This window comes from Protopterus annectens, chromosome 12.part0 (assembly GCF_019279795.1).
Source record: "Protopterus annectens isolate FY-2018-M chromosome 12.part0, PAN1.0, whole genome shotgun sequence".
Classification (NCBI taxonomy): Eukaryota; Metazoa; Chordata; order Ceratodontiformes; family Protopteridae; genus Protopterus; species Protopterus annectens.
This window is the reverse complement of record NC_056746.1, coordinates 332820152-332847306: the sequence shown is the minus strand read 5'-3', so window position 1 is coordinate 332847306 and position 27155 is coordinate 332820152. Positions and strand designations below refer to the sequence as shown.

Below are 27155 nucleotides of genomic sequence, written 5' to 3'. Positions count from 1 at the left end.
CAAAGGTCTGGTGAGCCACCCAAGGTTTAGGAAAAGATGTTGGAAGAAGGCTGTTAAAAACGGACTGTGAATCCTTTTTTATTGGTGGGGCAGAGTCATAACTTAGCACTTTCTACTGAATTATAAGGTACTGTGACTAAATAAAACATTTACTTTTTAAAGAAAATGCTACCCACTATAATGTTATTAGCTTGCAGACATACCTGGAGTTAGATATCACCCCAAAAGGGTTGCGAGCGTATAAAAATCCTTCAACCCCTTTTAATTAGGAAGACAGTGAAGATATGGGGTTTGAGATATGGTGGACAGCAGCTGCACACTGTTGTACAACTGAGTGGGTAGCTATTTTGGTGGAAAGAGGTTTGTTAAAACTAAAACGTGTTAAAGAAGAAATTTCTACTGTTTGAGCTCCCTATGCTCTCAACTTACTACGCCAAGATTTGAAATAGTGCTGGGAGGTATAAATGATAAGCTACAAGCTGCAACTAAAGAACTGACTGACAGGAAAGTGAACAAATTACAAAGGGATTTGCAGGACTATGCAAATGGTTCTGCCTTCAAGATGAATACAAATAAAAAAACGCCGATTTGGCGAGGGGCATTCCTTTGCTAAAGGAACAGGAAAGAAGTTTCATGGCATTTCTTTCTCCTCTTCGGAGGTAACGGATATTTCATCTGAACAGTTAGAGGAAAGTAATGGCTTCCCTACATTACCACCAGCACAACGGAACTACATGGAAGAAAATGTTTGTCGCAAACGAGATATTAGTAATAGTAGCAGGAAACTGTATGGGAGAAGCAGCAACAGCAGCATGGAAAGAAGAAACAATGGTACTCCTTTTTCAAAGACTATGAATGCAACTTCTATTGTAAAAGAAATTGATAGTGAATATGTGGTTAATTTATCTGTAACTGCATTAACAGATGGTAGAAATTTCAGTTTTAGACTGTGGTTTAAAATACATGCCTTGATTACATGTGTTGCAAACTGAAGTGTTTAAACTTGTTAGAAAGCTGCATTTACTTGTCATTTTTTGAGTGATGTAATGTTCCTATTAATACAGAATGGGGTGGAGATTCTTTGGATGAAAGTATAGAAACCGTTTTTTTTTCTCTTGTGATTCATTTTGTGAAATGGAAATAAATGAGAATGCATATTGTCCACTGGATACAGCCAGAATTAAGTACAAAAGTAAATATATTCCCCCTTTTCTTAATGAAACCATAAAACAATTTTCTAGTATGGTAAATTTCTCAGTAGATAAAGCATATCTTTCATTTTTGAAAGAAAAAAGAAATGGTAATGTGAGTTATAATTTAACTAAGAATGAATGTTTGGCACTAAAAGCTATGAGTAAAAGAAAGGATGTGATTTTTAAACCCTCAGATAAGGGTAGTAAACTGGTAGTAATGAGTAGTGCACAATGTTTTAAAATGTGTTGTGACGACCTTGCAAATAAGGAAGTATATAGAGAAGTTGGCTGGGGTGATTAAGAAGCAGCCTTAGTTAATTCTGATGAATTAATTCAGAAAGGCTATAGATTGGGATACTTTACTGCAAAAGATAGAGACAAAGTTTTGTACGGAGAGCTGTACTATGGCAAAGTTTTTCTGCCTTTCAAAAATACATAAGAGTTTAATAGATCCACCAGGACGTCCAATTATCTCTGCATGCAACTATTTACTACATAATGTGGGAATTTTATTTCATGATCAGTTGTTACCAATAGTAGAGAAATTGCCCTCTTATGTAAAAGACACATTTGATTCTAAATATGGTAAAATCTGTCAAATGGAGTGAATCAAAGTACTGGGTAGTAATAAATGTTAAGAATCTCTATACTAATATTTCATACCAGTTTGGTATTGAAGCACTTAAACTTTTTTTAGGGGAAACTCCTTTAGCTTATTATTTGATTGATTTGGTGTATTTCTGCCTCACAAATAATTATTTTCATTTTAATGGCACCCTATACCATCAGATTAAAGGTACAGCGATGGGGGCATCATTTTCCTCCATGTACGCAAATTTGTTTATGGGGCTATTTGAGGTAGATTATTTTTACAAAATGCAATTTTTTCAACGTTATGTTGTTAAACACTACCGCTGCATAGATGATCTGATTTTTCTTTGTGAAGGTGGAAGATCCATGGTGGAGGAGTTTGTTTAGGATCTCCACAAGAACAGATTTGGTATAGCATATGACAGTTTGTAATGTGGAAATAATGTTGTCTTTTTGGATGCTATTTTGTGGGGGGTGAGAAAGGGAACACTCAAACTAGCATCCATAAGAAGTTTAATAATGTTAATCATTTCATGGATGACACTAGCTGTCACCCCCCCCCCCCATTTGATTAGGACACTTCCATACAATGAAATTATTGCGTATAAGTAGGTTAACCAACAATTTCAGTTATCTTTTTGAAGAAATTTCTAAAACTTGTGCAATGTTTGAGAAGAGGTGTTAAAATATTCATTCTATACAGATGGGCATAAATCATTTAAAAACAAGGTTCAGCCCATATAACAAGAAGTTATGTCTTACCATAACGTTCCATCTCAGTTGTTCATCTTCTTTCATTCATCACTGATTGGTTCGAACAGAGTCAGCCTACTACCAAGCCTGTGCCAGCCAAAAACTCTCGAGCCAATGCCCTACTCCCTGTTACCTCAGATCAAGTTTGCCTGTGATAAACCAGAAAAGCAGAGGCCCCTTCTGCGCAAATGCCCTAAGACACCACTTGGACCCAAAGTATCCCCCCCCCCCCAGGAGCCTTTGGAGGGGGAAGGAGGGTAGGAAGTGATGGATGAAAGAAGATGAACAACACAGATGGAACATTATGGTAAGACATAACTTCTTTATCTGATGATGTTAATCTTCTTTCCGTTCATCACTGATGGGACAGAATCCCAAGCTACCTTGAGACACATGGGCGGCCCTTATGGAAGAATGTTCCTGAGTAACATTGAGCCAAAGGCAGCTTTCCCTCTGGAGACCACATCCAATTTGTATTGATCGATGAAAGTGTGGGGTTTAGCCCAAGTGGCTTCTGCGCAAATGTCATCCATAGAAGCCCTGGAGTGGAAAGCTACAGATGTCGCCATAGATCTAGTGGAATGGGCTTTAACCAGTGGCATAGGTTCTTTTGTGGAAGAGTAAGAGAAGCGTATGCAGTCCCTTAGCCATTTTGATAAAGTAACCTTGGATACAGAATTTCCCATTCTAGGTCTAGAAAAAGAAATGAAAAGCTGGTCAGACTTGCATATAATTTTGGTACTGTCTAAAAAGAATCTCAGTTGTCCATGTGCATCCAAGGAATGTGGGCAGTACTTTCCTTTATTAGATAAATTCAGAAAGAACACTGGCAGGTCAATGGACTGATTGATGGAGAACTCAGAAACAACCTTGGGAAGGAAAGATGGATTAGTCCGGAGTGATACTCTGTCCTTGTGAAAGACCACATAGGGTCTTTTGATGCACAATGCCTGTAACTCCGAAATCTGCCTGGCTGACATAATGGCTACCAAGAACAAGGATTTCAGAGACAAAAATTTCAGGTCACACTTCGCTGCGGGTTCAAAGGGAGGTTGAGTCAAAGACTGTAGAACTAACGTGAGGTTTCATGGCTCTACAGGCTGTCTGACTGGGGGCCTGATGTGTGAAATTCCTTTGAGAAAGGTTTTACATAAACGTAGTAAGATGAGATGCATACCATGCAGTCCATTATGGTAATTCGAAATTGAAGCCAGATGTACTTGTATGGTAGAGGCTGCGGCACCCTCTTCCAAAAAACAGACAAGTATTGTAAAACTGCTGTGATCGAAGCTGAATACAAATCTAGCATGTTATCCTTTGACCAGAGAGAGAACCTTTTCCATTTGTCTTGATACTGACTTCTGCAGGATGGTTTATGAGAGGCCAGGATAATATCCCGAACATGTGAGGTGATATAAGCCTGCCTGGCAATTAAAGGAAGAGGAGAAACCAAGCTGTCATCTTGAGACTGGACAGATTCGGGTGGCTCAACCCTTGGGGGGTGAGCAATCAGGTCTGTAAGAGGATCCAGAATCTACGGTGGGTATACCAGATGAGGCCGAAGGAAGGGGAACCAAACGTGTCGAGACCAAAAAGGGGCTACGAGGACCACTTTGCATTTCAACCAATGAGCTTTCTTTAAGAACTGTGGAATCAGAGGAATGGGGAATAAGCATAAAGAAGTCCCATGGTCCAATTGTGAATCAGAGCATCCCCATGGGGACTCCCCCTTTGTGGGGAATAGGGTAAAATAGCTGCTGCACTTGTTGTTCAATGAAAAGGCGAAAAGGTTTCAGCACAGCTGGCCCCAGTGGCTGAAAATTTCTACCGCCACAGCGGGATTGAGGGACCACTCGTGGGGCAGGAGAATACATCTGCTCAACTTGTCCACAATCACTATGGAGATGTGTTGCTATCAGAAAGCGATTGGAAGCTATCGCCCACTGCCAAATCCTCATGGCCTCTCGACTCAAGGGGCAGGACTTGGTTCTTCCTTGCTTGCTGATATACCAGACTACTGACATATTGTCTAACTGAATTGCAATTGTCCCAGAAGGAAGAACCGGATGGAATGCCTGCAGCACTAACAGCACTGCTCTCAGTTCTAAAACGTTGATATGTAAGTTGGCCTCCAAAGTGGACCATGTGCCTTGGACCGTCTTTCCCTGGAAATGGCCCCCCAACCCGATCAGGGAAGCATCCATGGTCACAATGGCCTTGGGCTGAGGGGACTAGAATGGGCGGCTCCAAAGTTCTGTGTCCGGTCTCATCCGCAAAAGAAGGTCCTGCTTGCAGGAGTTGGTTATCTGGATCTGGGAATGTAGAGGGTGATGATTCGGGAACCACTGAGAAAGAAGAAACATTGGAGAATTCACATGTGCAGCTTGGCAAGAGGCACTATCGAGATTGAAGCTGCCATGGATCCTAGGGCCTGAAGAACCTCTCTCGCTGAGACTTTGTTTTGACAGGGTATCACCCGGAGTTCAAGCCTCAATCTCTGGAGTCCGTGAGCTGGGAGCGACACCAGACAGGATCAGGTGTTGAAGACTGCTCCAATGAATTCTATCTGCTGGATAGGGACCAGGTTTGACTTCTCCCAATGCACAGTTATCCCCAGAATCTCCACCAGAGAAAGTGTGTACTGTAGGGTTGTTACTGGAAGATGCTTGGTGGGGGCGGTGAGGAACCAATCATCCAAATATGGAAATATCCGTAATCCTTGCAGTCTCAAGTGAGCTGTAACCACTGCCATGCACTTTATGAACACTCTGGGGGCTGTAGAAAAACCAAATGGCAGGGCATGAAACTGGTAATGATTGGTTCCTAGCCAGTAGCGAAGCAGACTCCTGGAGAGCTTGTCCATTTTGATGTGGTAATAAGCAACCCGGAGATCTATCAAGCCCATCCAATAGCACTCCCTTAGAAAAAGGAGGATGGACTGAACCGTGACCATCCGGAATTTGGTTTGGATGACAGACTTGTTCAAGCTGCTGAGATCCAGAATGGGTCTCCAGTCCCAAGTCTTTTTTGGCACCAAAAAGACTCTTGAGTAAAATCCAGATCTACATTGGTCTGGTGGGACTGGTTGGATGACTCTTTTTTGGCATAGCTTTTCTATTTCTGAAGCTGCCTCTTTCCTCTGACTGGGTGGAACGTCTGGAAGTTTTGTTGGAAGTTTCGGATAAGAAATAAGGGGAATGGTGTAACCTCTGCTAATTATACTCTACACCCAACGAGCGGTGGTAAAGGAGTGCCAGACAGCTTGGTGCAGAGAAAAATGACCCCCAACTGTTTTCAGAGGCAAGCAATCGGGCAGCACTTCAGGAGCGCTGGTAAGACTGTCCAGAGAAAGTTTCTGGAGCCTTGGTTACGTGGACCCCTTCTGCCTCTATAGGGGCGTCTTCCAGAGCTGTTACCCCCCCCTGCCTTTGGGGGTATCATTACCACGTGCAGCACAGAAAGGACCCCAAGATTTTTTGTGCCACATCTTCTCACTCCTCTGGTTCCTGGAAAAGGAGCATTGAGGGTTGAAAAAAATGAAGGCCTATGGCAGATAGGGTCTTACCGTCCTGTTTGCACCTGGCTAGCATGTACTTCATTTTGTAACCAAAAAGGGAAGATGTTTCAATGGGAGCATTCAGAAAGGAAGACTTGAAGGGATCCGTGAGGTCACAAATGTGCATCCAGGCATGACTCCTCATAACTATGTCTGAACCCGCAGCTCTAGCCACCCCTTTGGTTGCATGTGAAAGCAACCTCATGGACGAGTTGGAGATTGATTCCAGGGTAGCAAGCTGTGAGGCAACTTTGTCCCGTACCTCATCAGATGCCTGTCCTGCGAGTGTTCCAGAGAGTTCTGGGATCCAGTCTCTTTGGAGCCACGTAAAATCTGCCAAATAGTTTAGGGACTGAATGGCACAGGTTGCTGATGCTTCCCCAATCTGTCCACGGCCCGGGACTCTCTGTTGGGTGGATGGACAGCAGGAATCTCTTCAGCCAGATCCTTTTTTGTGGTGACCGCCACCACCATAGCGTCGACTGGTAACCCTCTGGACCAGTGTGGGTTCTCCACGGGAGGGGAAAGAATTTTGTCAGGTCTCTGAGGGATCGCCTCAATAGAGTCAGGGTTCTTCCATGCACGTTGCACTATGCGGTGGACAAGCTCATCAGCAGGCAGGGTCACCCACGAGGTAGATGGCCGGGCATGGAAAGCCTACAGGAACACAGACTCCTCAGAGGAAGGGTTGGAGGACTTCCAGTCACTCCTTTGCTTTAACATTTCATGAATGTCTCTGAAGGAGACATCATCAGAGGGTAACTGTGGGGACCCTTTAACATCCTTGTAATCTGTGTCTTCTGTTAGAGACTCCTATGCAAGTCAACGTGCTTCCTCTTGCACGATCTCTTCCATGGGGGCACCTCAGTGGGGACGTCCGAGGAGGACTTGGAAGAGTGGGTACCCTGAACTGGGGTTTCCTGCGGCTTCCCTGCCCAGTGTCCCAGGGAAGTGGTCTGTGGCAGCTGTAGCTCAGGGGGAGAAAACTGGAGTTCCAACGTTAACAGAATGCTTCCGGAAGCGAGAGCCCTCTCCATCAACAGAAAGCAGGCCTGCCTAAAGAGGGATGGGAGCCTAGAACTGAGAAGGACAACCTCGGAACCGGGGGGTCACACACCACTCCATCAAACCTGTTCCCGAGGATGGAGCCTCAAGCCAGATTGGTGCACACAAGGCCATCGGCACAGAGGACGGAACTGAAGGACGACACGGAACCATGCCCCAAACCAACGAGCCCACCACCCAATCATAAGACTGAGGAAGGATTGGTTCAGCAGGAACTGAGGACCAAAGGAACAGATCCAGAGCCTCAGTGAGGTCCACTACAGGTGCCGAGATGGGGGGGGGGGGGTTCCCCGAGAAGGACGTCAGAGCAGAAGGCTTTGGAAGCGAGATGGTCGAAGGAGGAGAATAGGATGGAGTCCATAGAGAGGTCAACCCAAGTCCTGCCGGAGGATGGGTCTTGGAAGGCATGGGTATCCCCCTTGCTGCCAACAGCTGATCCACAAGACGCACCACATCAAGTTCTGAAAGGCTCATGGTGGATCTAGTGGATACTCCGGATGGGGAGTCAGGTCGATCTAAGAACGGGCTATACACTTGACCTAAGAATGGGTCTATGGATGGAGAGTATTGGGTCTGTGGTGCATGATCTGCTGGCACCGATGACTCGAGTTTAGAGACAGGAAGTAGTGGGGTCAAATCCAGTGTTGCTGTAATAGAGCTCGGTGCCAAAGGGACACTCGGAGCTGAAACGGGAGGTAGAATCACTGAAGAGATGGGCATCAAAGGCATGCACTTTGCCGAAATGTCCACAGGTGCCGAAGTCATCGCAGATGAGGTGAGGTCTATAGTCTGTGCTGGAGGTAGCATCGAAGCCGGCGATGAAGCTGGCACTGACACAGCATTAGCCTAAATGCTCAAAGCAGACGAGGATAGTGCCGAGGAGGCAGAGTTATGCTCAGAAGTCAACTTTTGAATTTTAGGTTTCACAGAGTTACCCTGGTCACCTGAGGGTGAAGAAGGAACCAAATGGGGCCTTTTTTTAACTTTCATAGCAGGGGTTGAGCCCTCCATCGCAGAAAGAGCCTCTGAAAAGGGAGATTTAAGCAGTCCCTTCAGAATTAGTTTATTTTTGCGCTTGTTCAGAGTACATTGGCTGAAACTTTGACAGATCTCACAGGGAGGCTGCACCGAAAGTGGGGGACCCCCAAACAATAAACACAATCATCGTGAGAGTCACTATTTGGTAGTTTACCATTACACGAGGTACAGTGTTTGAAACCTGATCTACCCTTCTTATCAGACATCTTGAGAAGTAAACACAACAATTCAAAACTTCAGAAAGAGTGAAACTCTACTTTCCAAAGACAGAAAAGATTTAAACACATGCAGAAAATATCAACAAACCCAATATCAAAAACACACCAACTACAGTAGAAAGAACAGGGAAGGAATACCAACTATGGTATTCAAGGAATACCACAAGGGTAAAGAGAAGAGAGCTGTACCAGCAATAGACTAAAAAAGGTTTCCAATGGGTAGAAATAGAGAAAAATATATCTAAAACTACTGTAATTCGACAGGAAAAGAATTATAGTTCACAAATTTTTCGAAACAAAAGTTTTTCACACAAATATCAAAAAAGTTTCCACTTGGCTGAGAGCTCGGCTGAAACAAGGCTTTAAGGCTATGCGGCAAACGAGATCTGAGGTAACAGGGTGAAGGGTATTGTTGGTAGAAGCTTACCTCGAGAGTTTTTGGCTGGAACGAGCTTGGTAATAGGCCGACTCAGTTCTGAGGGCTCAGAACCAAACCCATCAGCGATGAATGGAAAGAAGATCAACAACATCAGATTATCTGTTTGGAATATTGAGAGAGTAGATAGAAATGTAGGTAGTAAAGTTGCTGAGAAAGCATTTTTTGTCACTACATATAATGTGTTTTCAGAAAAACTAGTTGAGATTGTTTTGTTTTATTGGAATTTTTTGTTGCAGTATAAATAATTACATGAACATTTGCCTCAAAGACCTATCATTTCTTATAAGAGAGACAGAAGTATCGCAGATATGATTGTTCATTCTCAGTTTACTTTTCCAGCACAAATGCTGGGGAAAATAAAGATTCCTGACCTTGGACTAAAAACTTGTGGAAATTGTTCAACATGCAATTTTACTTCAACTTTTCATTATATAAATGACAAAACACATTCTCCTTCTGACACATAGTTGCAATACAGAAGGGGTTATTTAAGTTTTGAAATCTGAGTGTAACCAATTTTACATCGGGGAAACTAAAAGTTTCAGAGTTAGACATTTAGAACATCTAAGAACTATTCGAATAAGAAGTTGGAAAGCCCTTTGGGGCTACAATTTATAACTTGTCATGGTGGGGATTGTAAAAATTTGAAAGGTACTATTACAGAAAGGGTAAAGGTTGCTTCAGGTATACCTTTAAAAAACAAGTTGCTTCAGAAAGAGGCAATTTTCATTCTTAAATTTGATACTTTGTTCCCAAAAGGGGTAGTTAGGGAACTAAACTGGAAATGGCTGCTTTAATTGTTTAATTATAAACTGTTTGTTTTAATTATGTTTTTTGCATAATTGGAAGCATTATGGGTATGTGCTTTTATACTCTATCAAAGGCTGTTTGTCCAAGGTGCTAGAGCAAAGTGCAATTGCAATTAAATATTTTGGATCTATTGGCATAGTCATTTTTTATATTTTTTCTGAGTTGTTGGTTATTTTATAAAAACTGGTCTGAATGGTGGTTGATATTTAAAGAAAAAAAAAAATATATATATATATATTTAGAGTGGCAATATGATGTGAAAAAAGTGGAGAAAGAAAAATATAAAAACATATAATGCTGCATTGGAAGATTTAGAACATAATGAAAGAAAGTACTTTGACAAAGATAAAATTATATGAAAGAAATCAAAAACAGAAGAATTGTTATATAAGCAAAGATATTTTAGAAGGAAAAAAAGTAGCAAATATATATATATATATATATAGAGAGAGAGAGAGTATAAAGGGGAAAGGTTCTCAAGAATTATTACTGATAAAAAATTCTGGATGGTATTATGAACAGAAAAGTGAAAATCATGACAAGAGACCTTAAGGCATTTGACACAACTGGACATGAAATCTTAAGGGTAATAAAGAAAGAATATAAGTGAGAAAGTTAGGAAAGTATGCATGTCGGTGTATAGTAGTAATAATGAAGTAAAAAAATTGCAAATGGCTGGTTAAGCAAGAGTGGCATATGAAGGGTGGTTTAAGACAGGGATGTCCAATGAGTTGGATACTCCTTGCATTAGTTATGAATGTGATAGCATGTGAAATAAATTACAAAATGAAGGAGGAAGAGTATGTAGCATGTGAAGGGTTAAGAATTCCAGTTTTAACATATGCAGATGACATTATAATAACTGCAAAAAAAACTGAGATAAAAGTAATAATTTGCTCAAGTGTGGGTAGAGATGATAGGGATGGCTTTAAATAAAGAGAAAAGCAAATGTTTAGTTGATGTAGTAAAGATTGGGGATATATATTTTTCAATGAACAAAATTTCTGTGCCAAGGATAAAATTTGAGAATAAAGATACAAGTAGAATTCAACGGGGAAAAACAATAGCAGAAATAAAACAAACCCATTTTTTTCTGGAGAACATACAAGTTATTATTCAGAAAAAAGGGATATTTAATGCATTCAGTACTGAAAGGAATAAATAAGTGTATTTTGCCAAGTATGTTTATGTTGGCAACAGTATTTAAAAAGGAATTATTGCAATTTTTTTTTTTGTTTATGTCAGATTCTACAGTAAACCCAGTGAAAAGAGAGGAGTTTTGTATGCCAATAAAGAAGAAAGGCGTTTAGGGTTAATTAACCTAGTGGTATATGCTGCTTCATTAAATTTGTACAAAGTGTTAAAGTGAATAAATGAAAAAGATGAGAAATTACTAGTAAAAATATATAAATGTAAGTATGACAAATGTTGTTATATGGTAAAAAAAATAAATAAATAAATGATTTAAAAAAAACTGTGTATAAGCGAGGAAATAAAATATTACCAAAAATATTTTGTAGAAAATAAAAATTGATGATATAGAAAAGTAAAGTATAAAAAATGTAATGATACAACATTACTACGTATAACCATGGGAAAATCTAACAGATAAAAAAATAAAGCTATTAAAAATAAGAAGCAAATTGTATAATCAGAAAGTATAATGTCAAGATTTTTTTGTGGACAGTGATAATAGATAAATTGCCAGTAAAAGAAAACCTACCATATGCTAAGAAAAGTGACAGAATATGTTTACATTGTCAGGAAGAAGAAATTACTGAACATGTGTTTTTGAAACATAAAAGAATAAAAAAGTTAATGGGATTACTATGTAAAGAAGTATTTTTAAAGATATAAAGTAAGTGGATAAAATAAACATGGATATGGTTAAATATGGATATTAAAAGAACAGACTTAAGAATATGTTGAAAGAATAGACAAGTTATTTTATGTTATGTGGGTTACATGGAATGAAAGAATAAATAAAATTATGTTTAATGCTAAATGGATTTTAGCAATAATATCAAGTAAAATCAGATGGCGGTTATGGAAAAAATGTGGGGGTCTAACAGGGATGAACATTTAGTACGACTCTGTAAACAGATTTGTACATCTATATATTTGTATACTTATAAATATTTTGTAAGTAAGAGTATTTTTGTATATAACTAAAGGACCCCACTCTTTTTTGATAGCTGCTGTGGGATGTTTTACTTCCACCTGTGCTACCACCAACTCAGGCAGATGGGGCCTCGGTTTAATGCCTCATTCGAAGGATGACACACTCAAGAGTGCAGAGGCATCCCCTTAGCTGCACTGCAGTGTTAGCAATCCATCTCACTGGCATGGGAATAGAACTCACAGCCTTCTGCCCCAAAGGCAAGTATGTTACTCGTGCCACTGACACAGCATGAGAACTACGTTTCGGAAGTACCAGTGGTAAAAAATGAAAGCAGATTAATAATTCCAATATAGAAAACATCAGCATGTTCTGCTTAAATACATAATTTGTTATTCAGGCAAAGCCAATTAAAATATTTTCCTTTAGTAAAAAGTCTCATGACTTCCAATTAAACAGGAAGTAAACCTAAGAGAAGTCACCACCATCTTACTCATTCCTTCCAATGGAGCTCTGGAAGTTTGCAGTTTAACTTACAATGGTCGAAGTCTAAGCTTTCTGACTGAAATGTAAGACTATAATTTGATTCTAGCAAAGGTTCATATGTCTGGAACAATACAGATTACTAAAGAAGTGTAAATGCCAAACTCTTTGTCAAGAATGATTTTTACAGTTGTAGTATTCTTTATGTTCCAAGTCAAAAAACTAGATTTTATAAGCCACAGTTAACACATTCACTATTAAGCTTGTAATTTTTTGCCATCAACTTACAATTTATCTGCAACCATTTGAATTACATGCATGCTTTTGGCAGCATTTTTGTCATCCAGCTGAGAGCTTTCATAGGAGGCTAATCAGTTCTGTCTGTGTTAGATGGTTGTCAAGATATTTAGAAAAACATATGACATTTACAACAATATTTGCTGGAGATGGCCTGCATCTGTCTCACTTGGGCTTCTGGCAAAGGCCCTTCCTTCCCCCATAGTGCCTTTTTTTAGGAAAAGTCCCGAGGTCAATAAAACCAACATAAAAATTTCAACAAAACGCAAATTAAAGGTCATGTTGAGAAATGCTGGGGGTCTAAACATGAAACTCACTCAGTGCAAGCATTCTTAACCCTGGAAGATACTGACATTTGTGCAGTCACAGAAACCCGGTTCAAAGCTGCAGAGAGCACCCCAACCTTACCTGGTTACTCATCCTATCATACATTCAGACTCCAAACTGTGGGCAGCAAAGCCAAAGGAGGTGGAGTTTCAATATATTTTACAGACACACACACCTCCAGGCTGGTTAAACAGTATAACGCACAGGAAGACACTCCAGGTGCAGTTACCCCTTGACAAGACCCCTATTTGTATAATAGCTAGCTACAGGCCCCCAAAATTGACTCAGTGTGCCCACTCTACCTATATGGACCTCTTCGAATCTATCAAGATTCACCCTTTACCCTGATTCTGGGTGACTTTAACTACCCAACCATAGACTGGAAAAACTACTCATGCCAGAATGCAATTGCCCAGAGATTCCTTGATTTTTATCAATGCAAATGTCTTGGAACAGCTATTCGATGCCCCCACAAGAGGTGATAATATCTTGGACTTGGTATTAACCAATATGAGTAACCACTGCAGCACCCCTACAGTATCATCCTCCCTGGTAAGATCCAACTATAAAGCAGTCACTTTTGAAGTCATCATCTCCCCTGACCCCCCTCTAGCTAGGGTCAAACAAAAAAAACTTCTCCAAATCTGATTACAACCTCCTGAGGGGTATAAACACCTTCACAGCCCCCTCCCCCTCTGTTGGAACTGGCTCCAATGTCCAAATCTACACCAACGTACTATATGAGCACTTATATAGATGCATGGAATCAGGAATACTTGACGGGAAAAAAATCATCCTCCGCAAGGAAGAGTAAACCTGTCTGGTGGACATCTGCAATAAATAAACTATATAACAAAAGGAAAAAAATGCTGTAAAGGACCAATGAGAAGCAGGTGCCAATTGGAAGCAATCTCTCCTTAGCCTGAACAAGCAAATAAGAGCACTAGTGAAATACTCTAAAGCCAACTTTGAGTCCAAATTGTCCACATCTACTAGAGACAATCATAACACTTTCTTCACATATGTCCACAATCTCAAAGGAAGCACCCAGATCTGTTCAGAACTGGTGGTCAAGGACACCACACACACAAATGGTGCAAATATACCTAACCTACTGGCTGACAAATTCAATGAAAACCTCACCACTGTCTTCCCCCATCAGTAAATCAGGACATCCCCAGTACCTGCCTCCCTCCCCTTATCTGTAGGGAACAGGTCATCACTGCCCTCTCAAAGGCAAAACATACAGCCTCAATGGGACCCGATAACATCCCTGGCTGCATCCTACATGAACTCAGGCATGAACTTGCAACAACATCAGGCACCCTATTTAACCAAAGCCTGAGTACTGGCTTTGTCCCAGCCAAATGGAGGATAGCCACGGTCATCCCTTTACACAAAGGTGGAGTGTCCACTGATCTGGGAAATTATAGACCCATCAGACTAACTAGCCCGATGTGCAAGGCCATGGAAAAGATTATCATGGACCTCATTAACAGGGACACTGGCAACCTCCAAACACTCGACCCCAGACAATTTAGCTTTGTCAAGGGCAGGTCATGTCTGTTAAATCTGGCTGACTTCTTTCAGACAGTCACCAAAGTCATGGACGAGGTGGCAGACCACCTACCTTGACCTGGCCAAAGGCTTGAACACTTGGGCATAATAGATAAACTCTCTCAGCTATGCATCGATCCATATGTTACCAGATGGGTAGTAAACTGTCTCACGGATAGAACCCACCTAATCAAAATAGGGGAAGCCACTTCAAGCAGTAGACCCATAATGAGTGGGGTACCCCAGGGATCAGTCTTGGGGCCTCTGTTACTTGGGATATACATCTCTGAGGTGCAGCCCAAAACCAGTGGGCTATGGCTGACCAAGTTTGCAGATGACTGCAAGTTTGGTGCGGTCATCAATTCCCCAAGTAATGTGGACATCCTCCAAGAGGGTCTCACCCAAACAAATGACTGGTGCCAGAAACATGGTCTCAAGCTGAATGCCAAAAAATGTATCATCACCCCCTTTGGGGAGAGTGAGGTCCCCACATATTACATTAATAACATCCTAAGCATGCAATGAGTCGTGAGGGATTTTGCACTCAGGCTGACAGCGACCTGACTTTTGACCACCATCTTGCTTCCACTGTACAGAAAGCTTTCTACATGGCCCACCTCATAAGTAAGGGTATCTCATCCAGGGATATGGAGGTCAAAACATACCTGTATTCTTCCTTTATAAGGCCAAGTACTCAGTACAACACCCCCTTCCCCATGTACCTCGCAAAGCACATGCAGCAGCTGGAGAGACTACAGAGATTCCTCACCAGAAGAATCCAGGGCCTCAAACATCTACCCTACACAGATAGACTAAAAGCCCTGTCCCTCTATTCAGTTTCATACAGACTCCTCAGAGGTGACCTCTGTCTGGCATACAAAGCAATCTCAGATCCCACCTTGATGGGACTGCTGCATATCTGCTAGTCAAGCTCCACTCGAGTAACCCACATGCGCAACCTCAACCTGGTCTGTGACATCAATAGGACTTATTGGCGGGACAAATTTGTGTCCCAGAGACTCCTCCATCTGTGGAACAGACTCCCTCTCCATGTCAAGAAGAGTACCTCAACATCCCTTTTCAAGCGCAACCTGGATAACTGGATGGGAAACAAAATACACCCCTGGGATTCTACCTGTGTCCCAGCTGAACAGGGGCTTTGGGTGCGGACTTGTCTAAACATGGGCTAAACTCTTGGCTAGGCTTATAAGGGCCTCAGGGCCAATTGCCTAGTAATTTCCTATGATCCTATGAATATATTACTTAAGCAAACAATATCTCTTCACCTGCACTAGACAGAAGTCAAATATCAATACAGCTGTTTGACAATGTGTAAGCTTAAAGAAGAAATCTTTTAATAGTTTGTATGTAGTATGATTTTGGAATTATTGATGCAAATATGAACAAGTAATATCGGACACCTGCAGGCATCAGTAGGATGTAACAGCAAAAACACCTGGAGGTGTCTTGGCTGTAATCAATTAAATTTGTATGAATGACTAGCGAAGAGAGGATTCACTCAACTTTGCAATACACAGTTACTCAAAAAAACAGGATTAAAAAACAAGTAACCTACCCAAATCTGCATTTTCAACCTCCTTGGCTTTCTCTGCTGCTTTCAGTTTCTTGACCCCTTTGGTCTCTGGAGTATGATAGACTCTCGAACGAGCATTCACAAACATAGAAGTACTAGAATCCAAGAAGAGCCAGCCTGTAAAAAGGTATTACCATCAGAGACATTTAATTATATATTTTTTATCATTTAGTACTACAGTTTCCAATTCCTTAAGTAGCAAGTTGCTATCCCGAGCTATATGCAATCCTCATTACCTTAACTGATTATCTTGCTAAAATGCATGTACTCTTCCATTCCCTTCCTGACAGGACTGGGCAAAGATGGCCCTTTTCACCATCACACTATCAAACTATTAGCCTTTTTTACCCCTCCTCTTATCCCTAGCCATCCCATGGGAAGTATGTAGCAGACAGACAGCTGGCAAGATCTCACTTTTCATGGCAGCCTTGCTGCAACACTGCAGGAAGTACAGCTGTGTGTGTTACACTTAACCATAACAGAAAATGTTTGAATTCTTCACTGCTGCAGTAGCCTTGAGGCTATATCAGTTGTATGCTGCCCAAGACATAACCTCCAGCTTCCAAAAGCTGTGGCTAATTTCCATACTTCCACTCTTACTGCTGACTGGTCAGCCCTGAGGAGGGTAAAATCTGCAGTCTCAGTGGAATATCTTCAGGACTTTCTTGCCGAAAAAATTAAGTTGTAGTGCACTCATTTTTAACTATCCAAACAATAAATAACCACCAAATTATTTCACAATAACAACTATATACAATAGTAGGGGGATGGGGGGGGGGGGGTGAGTGCAGTTACTGCTTCTTTGGAACAGGTTTCCTATTAATGTTAAGCGGAGCCCTTCCCTGGCCCTCTTCAAATACAATTTGGATCACTGCATGGGGACTCGCAAATTCAAACCTGGGGTATCATCTATATCTCTTATAGATGGGACAGTCAGTAAGATACTTAAGGCATAGGCAAAAACCCATGCCGTCCACTTGCTCCTAGGAACCATACATTAGATAAAATGCAGTTATATTGGCTTGGCTTTTAAGGGCTCTTAAGTCGTTAGCCTAGTAATCTCCTATGAACAGCAAGAAATTCAAAAATCTACTATCATGGGTAAGTGTAACTTACACAACTGTACTATGTTCATCATTCCCACTGCTGCAGTAGCCTTTAGGCTATATGGGCTGATGACCAAAGCCTATCTAACCTGGGAGAAAGGATATTAATCTAGGAGTCCTTGGAGAATGGTCCTAGCAAAGCCAGTCCAGGATTTAGAAAAAGAATCCAGTATGTAATGCCGTGTAAAGATACGTACAGACAGCCATGTAGCTGCCTCTGAATGTTTCTGGAGGCCACCCCTTTCCAATATGCTAATATGCCTCAAACCATAAACCTTGACACTGCCTGGAACTAATTTACAATAATGCTCATAACAAAAGCCAGTATCAGAGGACAACCATCTGCAAATAGTCTGTTTTGACAAGGGTTCTTTCTTAATCAGAAAAGAAGAAATAGCTGATCAACTTTTACAAAAGGACTTGGTTCTGTCAAGTTAGTACCTGAGCTGCCTATGCATGCCCACAGTGTGTAGAATCCTTTCTACCTGGTTCCAAGGATCAGGATAGAACAATTGGAGATTGACAGGAAATTCACCCAGGGGATCGCTTCAGTAGCCCTGCTAGACAGGGGTCCAGGGAAGTAAATACTGTGGGAAGAAATATCCAGGGAGTTGTTATGGCTAAGCTTGTATAGGCCCGATGACATGATTCAAAGTAAATTCTGAAACAATTTTGGCCAGGAATGAGAAATTTATTCTTAACACCTTATCCCTATGGAAGACCAAACAGTCACCCACCACAAGAGCTTACAACTCAGATGCTCTTCTTGCAGATGTCAGAGTAATGAGAAGAACAGTTTTTCCATGTATAGAACCTTAAATCTGCCTGATGTGCAGGTTCAGATGGAGATGCGATTTACTTTTCCAGCACAAAATAAGATCCCGGGAAGGAACAACCTGTTTGTGTGACAGTCTTAAGGTGCAACACTCCTTTCAGAACCCATTTTACTAAAAAGATTGAAGAAAGTGGTGAATTCATGGGCAGACATGCTGAAATGGCTGCAAAATGCACCTGACAGAGGAGTATGAAAGGCCAGAGGCTAATAACTCACACATATATTTGAGCAACAGGGGCACATAATTATCAATAGGGCCCTGGTTATTGGCAAGGCACCCACTAGAAAATATCTTCCACTTGCTAATACATTTTCTAGTAGCAGGTTTTCTTGTCTCCTTTAGTACCTAGTACACATCCTCTAAAAAGAAGTGCCTAAAAGGAATTAAAACTGAATCATCCAGGCAGTTTGTTGAAGATATTTGAGAGTGGGGTGTATCAAACTCTGTAAAAAAATGTGAAGGTACTCCAAAGACAAGGCTAGTTCAAAAATGGTTTAATTAAAACAGCAACATAAAAAAGTGAGCACTTTCACACAAATGTGCTTCATCAGACAAACAGTACATATAAAAAGCCAGGCAATTAATTCAACAGCCTATCAAAGCAGACTGTGCATTATCTATGCAAATCCCTTGACTTGAGTACATGCTTTAAAGAGACTCTGTCATTAAATCCAGGTCTCTTATCACCCTGAAGCTGCATAATCCAGTGATCCAGTCCCTTTGTCTCCACCCCGTAGCCCCATGTAAATCTGTTCAACAGCTTTAAATTTAAAAGTATGAGAAAAATCATGCTCCATAGTGTGCTTCGCTAGAGCATTTGTCACATCACGTCTCTTTATACTATATAAATGTCCACGTATTCTTTCACAGAAAGGGCGGTTTATCTCGTCCAAATAGAAACTAGTACATGCAGTACAGGTAGCCAAGTAAATTAAACAGGGAGTCTTGCAAGTAACATATACCTTAAACACATATTTCTGTTTAGATACTGGATGTACAAACATGTTTGAACTGTCTAAATACGAGCAATATTTGCAACTACCACAACCAAAAGTGCCTACAGACATGGGAGCAGATGCATTAAAATTTCCATTATTGAAATTTTTATTCTCACTATAACAAATATGCCTTTTTAAAGACTTTTTATTTTTATACCTGAAAAAAGGGCATTCCTCTACTAGTTCTTTAACATGGTCATTCATTGCAAGTATATTCCAATTGGAGTCAATAACACTTGAGTATCTGTCCAAAGTTACTGCTATACGACAAAACTTATGGCACATGTGTTTTGTTTCCAATTGCTCGATCACCCATAATATTTGTGCTGATATCAGAAAAAATATGGTTTAGTTACACTTCTCCTCAGGTGATATACCTCATCAGCCATCCTATCAACCTCAACTTGCTTATAACCCCTCTGTAAAAAGTCACCACAAAGTGTTAAGTCCTTTATAAAACCTTCTTTAGTGTTATTAAGACGTGATATTCACATTCCTTGGCCCTTTAAAATATTGTTATAAACATGGGGGGGTGCAGTCTACTACATTGGAGAACTGTATTTTTTCCTACATGACTTCCTATATAGCCTGATGTTAAAACCTCCTGTGGCATCCATAGAAACAAGGACGTCCAAGAAAGTAACCTTTTCAAAAGAGTGACTAAGTAAAATTCAAAAAAGAAGTGGTGGTGTGCAAAAAGGTAATAAAGGTCTCTAATTCTGATCCACCCCCACCCCATAGCAAAAAAAGTCATCAACAAATCTGTAGAAAAGTATAGAGCCAGCATAGTGAACTTCAACATTCAATGCAAACTGTGTATATAGTATATACTTAGAATGAATGACAGTGTTAAAGAACTAGTACTTGAACGCACTTTTTTCAGGCATAAAAATAAAAAGTCTTTAAAAAGGCGACTTTGTTATAGTGAGAATAAAAAATTCAATAATGAAAATTTTAATGCATCTGCTCCTATGTCTATAAGTACTTTTGGCTGTGGTAGTTGCAAACACTGCTCATATTTAGACAGTTTAAACATGTTTGTACATCCGGTATCTAAACAGAAGTATGTGTTTAATGTTACTTGCAAGACTGCCAGTTCAGTTTACTTGGCTACCTGTACTGCATGTACTAGTTTCTATTTGGGCAAGATAAACCACCCTTTCTATGAAAGAATATGTGATCATTTATAGAGTATAAAGAGATGTGACGTGACAAATGCTCTAGTGAAGCACAAAATGGATCAGATTTTTCTCATCCTTTTAAATTTAAAGCTGTTGAACAGATTTACATGGGGTTACAGGATGGAGACAAAGAATAAAGACATGCTTCTGGAGCATTTCTCCCCGGGCCTCCGCTGAAAACAGGATCTGTGGAACCTAGTCGGTCTTTCCCGGTCAACAGATGATAAATAAAATAAATAATAAAAAATTTTACTGAGGAAATAGAGCTACACTGGATTATGCAGCTTCAGGGTGATAAGAGACCTGGACTTAATGATAGAGTCTCTTTAAAGCATGTACCCAAGTCAAGGGATTTGCATAGATAATGCACAGTCTGCTTTGATAGGCTGTTGAATTAATTGCCTGACTTTTTAAATGTTAGTTTGTGATATACTGTTTGTTTGATGAAGCACATTTGTGTGAAAGCGCTCACGTTTTTTTCTTGTTGTTTTAATAAAACCATTTTTTGAACTAAACTTGTTTTTGGAGTACCTTCACATTTTTACTTGCTTTTGAAATTGCTTGGAAGGTACACCAGCCTAGCCCATTGGAGGGTTTCTGAACTTTTAAGTTTGTGTGTCAAACTCTCCCTCATCTTGTATGAGTAGGTACAGTTTGTGAGGAAGCTTGCAGTAATTGTCTTTAGTCAGTTCCATAAGTGCAAATGCTACCTGTGCCAAAAGGGGGGTTTACCACAATTATTTTTGAAGAGTCCTTCTGAATCTTCAGAATTATGTTTGTTAACAATGTAATGGATGAAAAGGCATAAAAATAATTTCCAACTATGGGAACGAAAATACATCTGTTTTCCAGGATTGTTATCAAGGGGCAACGGAGCAAAATTGTTTTAGCTGTCTCTTTTGAAAGGAGGCAAAAAGATATACTTCAGGTGTTCTCCATAACTGGATCACTTCCCGTAAATTCAATATCTATTTATGAGGATCTATCCTGGTTCCACTCAGCTTGTCTGCCACAATGTTTTCATCTGACGGAATATAGGATGCTTGGAATTTAGAGTGCTGAGCACAGAAGAAATCATAGCCAGCCTGAATAGAGGGGTACAACCTTGTGCCCCCATTGCTTGTTGATGTACTTTTAGTAATCACCTGGAGTGGTCCTGAGGACCATAGATGATAAAGAGATTTTCAGTCTTTGATTACAGCCAACATATCTGACATTTATGTGCTTTGGTCTGTTTGAGGAATCCCACAGGCCTTACATTTACCCCCATTCAAATTGTACTCCCCCAAGCAAAAATTGAGCTGTCAGAATTACAGAATATCTCTGAGGTAGAGAAGAAAAGGGGGCACCTGCATTTGTTTGTGTATGTAGTCTCCAACAGTACAGCTCCTTTTTTCCAAAGCCCAAGACTGGAATGGTCCATATGTACTTTAGAAACATTTGACTCTTTCTCATGTGTAACCTGGCATGAGGAATCATAAGAATGCTAGATGCCATAAACCCCACTAGCCAGAGATACTCTCCGACTAAAATCTAAGACTGAGTTGAGAAAAGCAAAAATGTTTCCAGATAAAAATCCACCTTTTGCTGCAGGATGTGTATAACATATCCTAGAAAGACAATCCTGTGTGATGGGGTGAAGGAGGACTTCTGGATGTTTACCTGGAATCCCAGACTGGTTACAAGAAATTAAACCCATGTTATAGACTCTTGACATCTGGGAAAAGAATGTACAGGGATAAGTAAACCATCTAAATAAGGGCAAATGTGAATGTCATTCAGTCTGCAGTGAGCTATAACTACAGCTGAACACTTTGTAAACATCCTTTGAGCAGTAGACAACACAAAGGATAAATGTAGAGAATTGATAATGGGGACACAGAGCATATTTTAGGTCCAAAGTTACCATAAAGTTTCCCTGGGGAATGTGAGGTAATGCAATCAAGTTTCAACCACCTGAATTTTGGAACTTTCACATACAGATTTTGGAAGGAAAGATCTACAGCAAGTCTCCAAGAAGACTACTTGGTACCAGAAACATTCTGCGATAGAAACTTTTGCCCCTTTGACTTAACGGCATTGGTTCCATCACTCCTAGGGTGCAAAAGTGCTGAAGAACATGAAGAAAAAAATTCTGTTTTGTTTGAATGGTGGGGAGGAACTCCCCTGAACGGACGTATTTGTATCCAGTACCAACTATATACCCCCTGAACTACCTTTAGCACCCGTGAGTCTGTCACAATCTGTTGCCAATAGGAAATGTGCACAAACATTTGCTGGGACAGGTTTTGGGATACGGACGATGGAAAGAGGGTGGGGGGAATAATGTTGGCATTGTCATTCTAGTATCTTATTGGTCCCTTCCTGGTATCTCTTTTTGTTTCCTGGTTTGACTTGAGAAGGTAAACATTTGCTTGTATTATTTCTTAGTCGTGAAAGAGGATCTGAGAGATTTGTAAAGGGGTGGGACTTGAAATATCTTAGAAATTCCCTGAATTAATTTCCTTCTTTTACCAAATTGTTTGAGGACTTGAGTAGTAGCAGAATGGCCAAATAAAACCTTCTTATCTAAAGATGAATGAAAGTTTTCAAATTTCATCTCACTATAAAACTTGATTACACACCCAGGCATACCTCCTCAAAACTCCCGGGGTCTTTGACGAAAAGGGGTTTTTGACTAAACTCACTTGGACAAACTTGATAAACAAAAGCAAAATAAATATTTCTGCTGATTTGATTTACAGGTACAGTCAATCCTGGTGCACATAATTCAGTAACAATTTATTGACTAAGGCAAGAAAATCATATTTTCTTATAGATACCATGTCTTCTGTAGACAAATGTTTAACCTTTTGTTTTTACTTTCAGGTATCTTTAATGACCGACATGGAGAAAGAATATCTCCCCAACAAGAGGGCTCTTCCTCCAGACACATCCAGCAGCATCCCCAGTACATCTGCATGCACTGGTAAAGATGCCTCTCCCATGCCCAGATCAGACACTAGAACAGCCAAAGAGGAAGTGGCTGACCCCCAGTTTATGGAGGCTGCAAGGACCACAGCAGTGGAAGCTGGACAGGTGAGTGGTCTGAGGAACAACTGCTAGCCACTACAGTCACCCACGATCAGCTGAGGCAAAGGCTGAGTCCACTGTGTCAGCAAGGGCACTTCGGTAAGATTTTTTTTTTTCCCTAGGAACTACAGAACTCTGACCAGCAGGAGTGGGGTAAATATCCATGCTGTGACAGAAGAGTTCAGATCCAGCATGAAATGCTGAATGAGTCAGTCGGAAGGTAAGTTGTCACAGTTTGCTTATACCTTCACACACACAGTTTCCAAAACACTGTAATGCATAAGCAGCTCATTGAATTCCTGTCAGAAACCCCGTTAAGTGAATTTAGTCTGACAGAAAAAAAAATGGCAGGTACATTGTTAGAGCATAAAAACAATAACAACTCGCAGTATTCCTTGCACAAGTAAAAGGTGTCCCCACACAAAACTTTTCATTATAAATTCAAAAGTTTGCATAAACAGTACATTTTGTCCCAAAATAAGCCCCCATAAAAGCTAATAGATAATTAAATTTTCGAAGTGGAAGGGTGCCCCAGAGCTGTCTTCTTGGCCATAAAAGAGCTGAAGTGCCAGCAGCTGCGCTTGTAAAGTCATTGAGCCACTTCAAGAAGCAAGATTTTCCACTCTAAACAGCTGATTTTCCCTGCTCGGGACTGATGAACCAGAGGTCAGAGTATAAGTGTAGGAGGTAGCCATAACTTTTGGAAGCTGTCTGGTTATTGTGTCTTGAGCAAGACACAATTCATATAGCCTAAAGGCTACTGCACCAGTGGAAATGACAAACATCTAACTTTCCTCATTGCAGCTGCTCTGTTTTACACCAAATGTACTACGAACAGGAATTTGACAACACAAGCCGCTCCTTATAAGAAAGAAAAGTGGTCACTGATACTCTCTTAACAACAAAAGTAAATAAAAAGTTCCCAGAAGACATGAAGTGCAAATAAAATGAATTAGAAATAATAAAAGATAAAAAGCACTTTGACACAGCAGAAAAAGGCAACTAATTTAATCACAACAGGTTAGCGCTTTCACGGTCACTCAAACAACCGCTTCATCAGACAAACATTTCATAAAACAGTCAATATTTAAAAAACTATGCAGCAATATGAATGCCATACTAATTAACTATCTTATAAAATTTAAAGCAAAACAACATATATAAAAAAGCATATAAAAACCTATATAAAAAACTATAAATCAATAAGTTAATGTTTCAAACATCTCTGACGTAAAAATTATTTCAAAGAAAGCATATCATTGATATCTGGATATGTATCAGCCTTAAAAAGGATAATCCATTTTTGCTCAATGGCTTCAGTCTTATTACAAATATCACCACCTCTCTTGCCTTCATTTATTAGTTCCAATACAAAAAACTTAAATTCATGACTTATGCCATTACATTCTACATGTTTAGCTAATGCATTAGTATTCTTCCTTTTACTGATGTCCCTAAGATGCTCTAACACACGTTCTCTAAGGGACCTATTGGTCTTACCAACATAGAAAACATAAACTGTACAGAAACAGTAATAAACTAAATTACGACTAGTGCAATCAGAATAAAAAGGAAACTCAACAAAGCAGTCATGAAAGGGATGTCTAAACTGCGGGGCACTATATAGAAATTTACAGACACGGCAATGTCTACATGGATATGTACCCTTACGTTGTGATTCTAGTACTACATCATCATCTTTACTATAACATAGTTGCTTCTTTAAAGAAAAGCTATTCTTAAAAGAGAACAGTGGAGTCTGAGAAATACATTCTCTCAGCTTATTATCGGAGTATAGAATATTCCAATGCTTCCTAATAACACTGCATAGGTTAACAAAAACCTCATATTCATATTGTTGCTATCAGATGACTCAACTACATCTGGATACGATTTTTCTGAAAAATAAGGTTTACCTATGTTGTGCCTTTCTTTCATAACTTGATCTATAATGTTATTAACTTCTCTCACAGAATATCCACTGCTGAGAAAGTCTATTTTCAAAGTATTAAAAGCTTGTGACAAATCACGTTCATCACTATGTACTCTCATCATCCTAAGGACTTGACTTTTAAGCACATTCCTGAACACATGCCGTGGATGCATACTACCTTTATGTAGTAAAGTATTTTTTTCTAATCTTTTTCCTATATAGAGATGTTTTAAAGCCACCTATGTCTTTCCTATTAATATAAACATCTAAAAAGCTTACATTTTCCATGGAATATTCATAGGTAAACCTCAAAAACGAAGTGGTAGAATGTAACCACTCTATAAATTCAGACAGACTAGATCTATCACCTTCCCATACCAAAAAAAACAAAGTCAACAAAACGTCTATACCAAAGCACCCTAGGATGAGCTAAAATCCCTATTTCAGACTCCCACTGAGCTAAAGCTAAGTTGGCGTAGCTATTGGCACAAGACGTACCCATAGCCATGCCAACTTTCTGCAAGTAATAGTCATTAACAAACATAAATACATTGTTATCAAGGATGATACCAAGTAACTCTCAAATAAGAAAAACCGTATCATTCGAGTAACATTTCATACCATTAAGCATAGTCCTGATATTCTCAATACCGCATTCATTGGGGATGACCGTAAACAATGAGCCTATGTCCAGGGTAACAAGTAATAGCTCTCTAGTGCTATCCAATCCTGCAATCCCTCTATACAGTTTTTCTAGAAAATTTTTTGTGTCCCTTAAAATAATAGGTTGTTGATCAACAATAGGTCGTAGCATCTTCTCTACAAAAATAGAGAGAGGCTCAGTGACCCAGCCTCTCCCGGACACAATCGGACGCATAGGTGGATCTACCGGACTTTTGTGTAGTTTAGGAAAACCATATATTAAGGGGATATTTTGATTATCTACACTAAAATATTTAAACAAATCCTCATTAATGACTCTAGAAATCAACAAATCAAAGATGAGAAAAGTACAGTTTTGTACCTACCATAAATGTAGATGTCCGATAGATATGCAACTGCAGTCATAACATATGGGTTGTCCTGCCTCAGGCAGCCCTCGGTCGGCCGGATTCCAAAGTCTGGGTCCGGCGTCGGCTGGTGTCGCCTCCTCTCCGACGTCAGAGTGGCTGGAGAATAAAGGCATCGGCCGACGCCATCTTCTTCAGTGTTTCTTGCCCCAGATGCCAGGTGCCCTCCTAGGAAGGCTAAATTTGGTGAATGGATAAAGAATTCCAAATGCACAACAGTAATAAACAGATACACCATAGAGATACCCCCAGCTAATAGGAATAGGGGTAGTGGACCCATAAAGAAGGTTGCAGAGGGGTAGGAGGGTGGGAGAATCCGACTGCAGTTGCATATCTATCGGACATCTACATTTATGGTAGGTACAAAACTGTACTATGTCCTTCAAGAATGCAACTGCAGTCTTAACATATGGGTTGAATACCATAGCCAAGCTGGGGGTGGTTGGAACTAAGAAAGTGATGGTGTAGCTAAAATGCCCTGCAGGACTGCCGAAGCAAAGCCTGTTCGGGATCTGGAGTATAAAGGCAGGTTGTAGTGCTTGGTAAATGTATGCACGGAGCTCCATGTGGCAGCCTCTAGAATGTCCTTTGTAGCCACTCCTCTTAGGAAAGCTGTGGATGTGGCTATAGCTCTGGTGGAGTGTGGCCTAATATTGGCTGGCACACCTTTTCCATGAAAGGAATAGCAGCATCTGATGCAGTGTCCAATCTATTTGGAAATTGTTTGTTTGGAGATTGCTTTTCCTTGTACTCCAGCAGCATAGGCTACAAGCAGTTGGTCAGACTTTCTGGTGGCCTTAGTTCTGTCCAAGTAGTAGCGTAGTTGCCTGTGTATGTCCAAAGTATGCAGCAGTGCTTCCCCCCTGTTTTGAGGATTGGGGAAGAAAGTAGGCAGGTGAATGGCTTGATTTAGAGAGAC

General features: G+C 40.3%; 1 protein-coding gene across 1 annotated transcript in view; it reads right to left on the bottom strand.

The window, feature by feature from the left end:
- Positions 1 to 27155, bottom strand: part of ERCC4 (ERCC excision repair 4, endonuclease catalytic subunit) — a 516254-nt gene that overhangs the window by 274841 nt on the left and 214258 nt on the right. The window contains exon 6 of the mRNA XM_044089409.1: positions 16023 to 16157. Within this exon, the coding sequence (XP_043945344.1) occupies positions 16023 to 16157 (135 nt within the window). The remainder of the gene's footprint in view (positions 1 to 16022; positions 16158 to 27155) is intronic.